The sequence below is a fragment of the Barbus barbus genome (assembly GCF_936440315.1).
Source record: "Barbus barbus genome assembly, chromosome: 19".
Classification (NCBI taxonomy): domain Eukaryota; kingdom Metazoa; phylum Chordata; class Actinopteri; order Cypriniformes; family Cyprinidae; genus Barbus; species Barbus barbus.
Window position 1 is genome coordinate 15461697 of NC_136747.1, and position 7944 is coordinate 15469640.

At 36.1% G+C, this 7944-nt stretch overlaps 1 protein-coding gene across 1 annotated transcript; it reads right to left on the reverse strand.

Moving 5' to 3' along the window:
* Positions 1–1332: 1332 nt before the first annotated feature.
* Positions 1333–7527, reverse strand: illr4 (immune-related, lectin-like receptor 4). Its single transcript, XM_079442041.1, has 7 exons — positions 7419–7527; positions 5216–5329; positions 4983–5051; positions 4839–4907; positions 4615–4751; positions 4418–4533; positions 1333–4315 (listed from the first exon to the last, which is right to left on the reverse strand). The coding sequence occupies exons 2-7, from the start codon at positions 5274–5276 to the stop codon at positions 4138–4140; spliced, it is 630 nt and encodes a 209-aa protein (XP_079298167.1). The 5' UTR covers positions 5277–5329; positions 7419–7527; the 3' UTR covers positions 1333–4137.
* Positions 7528–7944: the final 417 nt, after the last annotated feature.

Genomic DNA, 7944 nt, shown 5'->3' on the forward strand with positions numbered 1-7944 from the left:
ATTTTATTTTTGTGAAGAAAGGATTAGTCTTAGCATTAAATACAAACTCCTCTTCCCAGAGTCCCAAAAAAAGATTGGCATAGTTTGGTGCAAACTAAAGTACCTTTAACCTGTTGGAAGAAGTTGTCTTATGTTTCAAAATCCATTCCATTAATGTCAGGATCAATTCTGCTGGAGGGACTCTCATCCATCAGCCCAGATGTTAGATAGTGTCTTAAGGCTCGAAGACCATCATCATGGTTGATGTTAGTGTATAAAGCCTCCACGTCCATAACTACCAACAGAGAAGTAGGATCAACAGACCCAACAGCCTTAATTTTTTTTAAATGCATCTGTTGTGTCATGAACAAAGGCTGGAAGAGTGGGTACCAAAATCTTAATTAAATAATCAATATATTGTGAAGATGGTTCCAGAAGGCTCCCATTATTTGAAATAATAGGACGGCCAGGAGGTTTGTTCAAATGTTTGTGAATTTTTGGCAAGATGTAAAAACATACAACACGTGGATTTGTCACAAAGGAATTTAAATTCATTATCCATAATCCAGCTCCTTTCTCTTGCATCAGTTAATAAAGATAGCAATTATTTTTCCACCATTTCTGTATCAAAGTATCAAAGTTCAGTGTTGCATGGGGTAAAAGAGGGGAGGGGGTCAAGGACGGGAGGGAATTCAGCTTCCTGACAGCCTGATGTATGAAGCTGTCCTTCAGTCTGCTGGTCCTCGCCTGGAGACTCCGCAGTCTCCTCCCTGATGGCAGCAGACTGAAGAAGCTGTGTGTCGGGTGGGTGGGATCACCTGCAATGCGGAGGGCTTTGCGGGTGAGACGGGTGCTGTAAATGTCCTGAGGGAGGGGAGAGAGACACCAACGATCTTTTCAGCTGCTCTCACTATGCGTTGAAGTGACTTGAGGCAGGATGCGTTGCAAGCGCCATACCACACAGTGATGCAGCTAGTTAGGATGCTCTTGATGGTGCCTCTGTAGAAGCTGCACATGATGGGGGGCCGGGGCTCTGGCTCTTCTAAGTTTGCGGAGGAAGTAGAGACGCTGCTGTGCTTTCTTGGCCAGTTGATCACATGTTAATAAATATGCTGGAAACAGTCTCTGTCTTTTGTTTATATGCAGTACTGGTCAAATGTCTGGACGCATTACTATTTTTGATGTTTTTGAAAAAAGTCTATTAAGCTCATCCAGCCTCCATTTATTTGATCAAATATATAGACAAAAACAGTCATATTTCGAAATATTATAATTTAAAATAATCGTTTTCTTTTTTAATATTCTTTATATTTATTTCTGTGATGCAAAGCTGGATTTTGATCAGCCATTACTCCCGTCTTAAGTGTCAAGTTTATTTGTATAGTGCTTTTTACGATACAAATCGTTGCAAAGCAGCTCTACAGGAAATTAAGTTTCCACAATATATTTATATATTACAGAACCTTAATATATTTAACTTATGGCTAAATTTGGTAATTCTGTATGTTGTCTGAGTGTTGGCATCCTCTGAGGGGTTGGCATCATCTTTTCTCAGGTGTTCGGTCATCTCAGATCATTTAAGGGTTGGATCCAGACTGAAGCTTCTGTAATTCCTAGTTACCACAGGATGTTAATGTTGCAGAAACAGAGAAACAAATAGAGACATAATTAGCGTAGCTGCTGTTCCATCTAAGCAAAAATGATTTGTTCAACCCAAGCTAAAGAATAATAATAATGTACATTTGATCAGATATAACTGCAGTGCAAGATTATAAGATGCATTATGTGAATGCTTGGCTAAAGAGATGTCTTTAATCTAGATTTAAACAGAGAGAATGTGTCTGAACCCCGAACGTTATCAGGAAGGCTATTCCAGAGTTTGGGAGCCAAATGTGAAAAAGCTCTACCTCCTTTAGTGGACTTTGCTATCCTAGGTACTACCAAAAGTCCAGAGTTTTTCGACCTTAGGGAGCGGGTTGGATTGTAGCGTGGTAGAAGACAAGTTAGGTACGCAGGAGCTAAACCATTTAGGGCCTTATAGGCAAGTAATAATATTTTGTAAATGATACGGAACTGAATAGGTAGCCAGTGCAGAGACTGTAAAATTGGGGTAATATGATCATATTTTCTTGACCTGGTAAGAACTCTATCTGTAGCTTGTTTATTGAAGATGCAGGACAACCAGCTAGCGGTGCATTACAATAGTCCAGTCTAGAGGTCATGAATGCATGAACTAGCTTGCATCAGAAACAGGTAGCATGTTTCGAAGCTTGGCAATGTTTCTAAGATGGAAGAATGCTGTTTTTGTAACATGGGAAATATGATTTTCAAAGGATAAGTTGCTGTCTAATATAACACCCATATTTTTGACTTTAGAGGACGTAACAGTGCATCCGTCTAGTTGTAAATTATAATCCACGAGATTCTGTGTACTGTTTTTTGGTCCAATAAGTAATATCTCTGTTTTATCTGAATTTAATAGGAGGAAATTATTGGTCATCCAATCTTTTAAATTTTTTACACAATCTATTAGCTTAGTTTAGAATGATCAGAATCATTCAGTTTAGAATGATTTACTGTCACATGATCCTTCAGAAATCATTCTAATGTGCTGATTTGATAATTGGTTATTGTCAGTGTTGGAAACAATTGTGCTGCTTAATATTTTTTTCTGGATCCTGGCAGGGATTTTCAAAATATAGAAATCTTTCCTAACAGTATGTCTTTACTATCACTTAAAAAAAAAAAAAAATGACATCCTTGCTGAATAAATGTATCCATATTCTTTAAAAAAAAAAAATGTAAATACTGACCCTAAATTTTTGAACAGTAGTGCATGTTTTTACAAAACATTTCTATTATAAATAAAATAAATGCTGTTCTTTTATTCAAAGAATATTAAAATTATCTCAGTTTATAAATAAATAAGCAGCACAACTGCTTTCCAACACTGATAGTAAATCAGCATATTAGAATGATTTCTGAAGGATCATGTGACACTAAAGACTGGAGTAATTATGTTGAAAATCCAGATTTGATCACAGAAATAAATTATATTTTAATGCATATTAACCATTATTTTAAATCGTAATATTTCAAAATATGACTGTCTTTGTCTATATTTTTGATCAATTAAATGCAGGCTTGATAAGCATTGGACTTATTTCAAAAACATAAAAGATAGTAATAGTGCCCACACTTTTTACCTGTATGTGTGATTACAGTAAATGCGTATAAAAACATACATACCCACATATATACATGCACTTATTAATCTGCATGTAGGCTATACTTTTATCTTAAAAAAAAAAAAAAAACTAATAAAGGTCAATACAAAACATGGTAGCCAGCATTAAATTGCATTCATCTTGTTATTTGTGACCACATGATGGCTCAGATAGAGCATTCAAATGCTTTCTAGCACTGTTCCACAGCAACAAACTTGACCAAACTAAGCACACATTATAAAACAAATGTAATCAGTAATAATGGCATGAAGTGATTAGCTTACTAGCATTCATTTAGCGTTGTAATAAACATGCATGTTCTGTAAAGTTGCAGTGAAACAATATGTATCGTGAAAAGAGCTGTACAAATAAAAAGGAATGCGTAGACATACAGACTGACCCAGCAATGCAAGTGAAATGTCCACCAAAAACCTCCCCGGACATCTTAGCACAAACCATGATGAGATCGTAAGTAACACTGTTTGTCTTGCTTCTGTTTAACCGAACATAAGACTGATGTCATCTATTGTACAAACAAATGATCCCAACTTTTCCGCTGAGGAGTTAATTGTAAGCATCCCGACTTCGATACGCGTTTCCCGCCATCTCTCGAGTACAGTCCGGAACACTACTTTTAATGTTCTTTGTAAGTTTGCACCGCAGTCATATTTAAATATTAATTCTATTTAGTTATTTTTTAAATACCTAACTTGCGTTTTCGCTAGACTTAAAAAGCATGCGTTGTAGATTTTGATAGATCTGAGATTTAAAAATGGCGCTACCGGAAATGCTTCAGGACCAGACATGCGCAGTAGCGTTCCAACGCCTTTGTTATCGTTTACGTCCTTGAAATGGTCTATACAGGACTGATGTTCCCTTGTCATAAGCCAAATAATCTGCTTCTGATGACACACATTACTTAACATGGTCTCTATGTTTGTCTGGAGGATCTGGTCTCACATATTCTTCTGAGCGCTTTATTGCAGACTGCATCAAACCAGCTCTTAAGATCCTGGATGGAGTTTTTATGTATGTGAGCACAGTCCTCTCCGATGGGGTACTCTCCCCCATTTCCTTTCCAGTTATCTGGTTCCTTTCTAGTCCAGTAACTGAAAGAAATTATTTGTGTCATTGAGGGCATTATCTCAAAATTGGCCAAAAGGGTATAATATTTGGGTTTAGAATTGAAAGAACTGTAAATGAAGAAATACCTTTCATCTTTACAAAGATTTGTATTGTCTACCCATAGCCATTGACCCTCTATCTTCTCATCTGTGAGGCCAATCCAGAATGACTCTTCGGTTTTTATAATGCCTATCAGGAACTCCTTACAGGACAAAGCGTAGGCTTGTTATTTACACTGCAATATTTCATATTAATTTCGTTATTTGTACGTACATGGACAAACCTGTTCATCTCTGCTGTTTATAATCACCAGATGACCGCCATCTGAGATACAGGCATCTCGACTATCAGTCCAGTTCATTTTGTTTGTGGAGAAAAGGTAACATTTTGCTGCATGATACTCCCAGTTCTTTGGACATGCTAAAAGTTTATTGCATTTGAGATGAGTTATGATTTTATTTAATCTTTCATGGGGATGATTGATATTTGTGTATAATAACCACTTACCACTGTCATACAGAGCCTTGGACAAATTTTGTGTCCAGGGATGCCTGTCTTGAAGCGCCTCTGAAAATACTGTTTGAAAAGGAGTCTGTTCATAATGCTTGTTTTTATCAATTGTTTTGAACTGTTTCATTTAAGAGTCTTTACCTGTTAGCTTCTCATTTAGAACATTGTGGACCTGTTGAAGATCTTCAAGCTTTTTCTCTGTATATGCATCTAAAGTAGGTGATGATTAGATATATATTACATATTGAAATGTAAGATGCATATTAGTCATGAAACGCAGACCCAAGATTAATTTGTGACAGTCATAAAATATTCAAATCTAAAAATAATTTAGATGGGATAAAGAGCGAGTGTGAATAGGAGCACATACGTACACTGGAGGCTGAGTGCGATCAGCGCACCCATGAGGAGAATACAGAGAAGCAGCAGTACCATTCGAACATAGTCACAACACCGTTTGGCCTTTTGCGGAGCTTGAGACGAATCACCTACAAGAATTGATAGGGGAGAGAGTTTTAATATTCTAAATAACATATTTAATGTTTTAATCAATCATATATACAAATTAAATACAGAGTTCTGGCATGAAACTCTAGATGGTGCAGCCCAATAGGTCTAACTCAATCTGACCTAATGACGTCATTATCACATGGCAGCTGATTGGTTTTCTCCTGTATCAGTAGCCAATGAGCTCACTGCTCATTATTCAAATCATATATATATATATATATATATATATACGTAGATGCCTCATTAGCGACTGCTTCTATGGGCCGCTATACGTAAGCTGTCCGCCACATTGTAGCGGTAAACTTGACGTCATTCACCATAATAATCACTGAATATTAGAAAGATGCCACAATCATGCACGGAACGCCTCAACGGCTCTGTGCGAACCTACGGTATGGTGAATGACGTCAAAAATACCGTTCCAAGATGGCGGCCGCATCTACGTGCCTGGACCGGTCGAATAGGGCATCTATATATGTCTATGATTCAAATACCTGGCTTTTGTTGCTGTAGCAGCGCAATTCAGAAACCCTCCACATTCCCCAGCACCACCTGAATAGATCTGCTACGAGGTGATTCATGTATGGTATATGGGGGTTATTCATATGTATTATATGTGCAGCAGCAGTATTTCCTACATGCTCACAGCAGCATGTTGTGGATGTATTGGCAGTAGCAAGTCTCGGTACTTGCTCTGCCGCAGCAGCGTAGCAGATCTATTCCACCAAGACCAAATAACATTGTCATGTACATTACCATGCCAATACCTTCGAGAGTTGTCATGACAGAAATAGTTTGAACAAGAACAAGGATGAGTAAAGTTACTAGCTAGGCTACCAATTCCATCTTCAACAGTGTAATTAGGTTACTAATTACTTTCCCTAAAAAGTTTTGCATTACTGATTACTTTCTAAATCCCATATTGACCTCGACTAGTTGAACAGTACAAGGATAGACATGAAACTGCTTTTTTTAATTCTTTCAAATAAGTAATATAAAATTGGATAAATTATTCTTGAACTGAGTATGTTAAGGGAGAATTTTACCTTAAAAACATAACATTAGATGTTAAATCCGCTATTGTTTTATATAGAGTTTTCTCTAGTCTATACATTAATGCAAATACATCAGAAGTAGGCTAACTGTAATAATAATACAAAAATAAGAGTAATCCCTTACTTTTTCAAAAGAAGAGTAATTAAATTTGAGTAATGAAATCTTTTGTACTGCGTGTGGGCAGTACCCTTTCAGTAGTCTGCTGATGTTACCATGATTTCACAAGAACATCACAACATCCTCCCATGAATTTCCCAATATGAAAGTCACTAAGAGTTTGCAATATAGTCTTTGTTATTAAATGGAAAACAGAAAAAGATCTTCTCTCGGACCCAATTTCCCTGTTTGTCATCTACTGTAACCTCAGACTTATCCAAAAGATCATGCTTATTCACATGCAAACACACATCTTTTGAATATATAACAGCTCGTCGCCAGAGAAGTACTCTCTTTGTACTTTCTTTTCCCCTAAATGGTGCATATTAGGTAGTAACTTAGAGTAGGAATATTGAGGGGTGAGAACCAGAGTGACATTTCACCAACTTTACAGGAGAGCCAAAACAAAAATTTTACCATAGTTTGATCTGACTTGGTTTACTGATTTCAATTGTTTATAATATAAATGTGTACACTCATGGATGACAGTACTTTTGCCAGTAGAAAGAGCTCATTAAGAGCTTTCATTTGATGTATATATCTCCATTTCACCAAAAATGTCACTTACCTGGTTCTCACCCCTCGATATGTACCCTAAAGGTACCCTTAATTTAGCCAAAAAATAAAAATCTGAGAATATGCCATGTTTCACTTTAATTGATCTTGAACATAAACATTTAACATGATACTGCTTTTATATAAATCATACAACATAATTAGAACCTCAAACTAAAAATCTGTTTTACTGCAAACATATGCTTGTACATCAGACTGTATTCATACTCTTTGATTGCAATTTGTAAAAATGCAGTTATGTGAGAATGAGTTTAAATACACCACTTACTGAATACTCACCTAAATGACACTCATCTGGATCATCCTTGTCGACATTGTTTCTTTTCACAAATACGACATCAGAGTATACAACGCCTTCAGACGTTTTTCTCAATCTTTGATTCAGAAAGGATGCATCTCAATGTGCTTGTAGCATCAAATTATGAGAAGTTAATGAAAAGAGGAACTTGATGGTCTTTTTTTTTTTTTTGTCTTTTTTGGAATCCTCTTATGTTTAGGTTTAAAATAATCAAATTAAATAATTATGTGGTCTTTGAAAAATTAATTATTAACAGTATAAATGTAATACTTCAGAACACTGCTCAGTATAGGCTAAGGGTTTCATAGACAGGATTTAAATTAAGACAGGATTAAGTCATAGTTCAATTAGGACATTTAAGTAGCTTTTATACATGTGCATTAAAAACAAACAGACAAAAAAGAGAGAAATATTACTCAAATCAATGACACTGACATAGTTTTAGATATGTGAGTACAAGTTTCTTTCAGTTAAAACAGCTCAGAAGCGTTTTATTGTGGGACTAGG

Coding starts and splice junctions, on each gene's coding strand:
- illr4 (XM_079442041.1), bottom strand. CDS start 5,276: ATGGTACTGCTGCTTCTCTGTATTCTCCTCATGGGTGCGCTGATCGCA. Junction 5,052..5,215: donor GATCGCACTCAGCCTCCAGT/GTACGTATGTGC, acceptor CACCTACTTTAG/ATGCATATACAGAGAAAAAG. Junction 4,908..4,982: donor TCTAAATGAGAAGCTAACAG/GTAAAGACTCTT, acceptor CTTTTCAAACAG/TATTTTCAGAGGCGCTTCAA.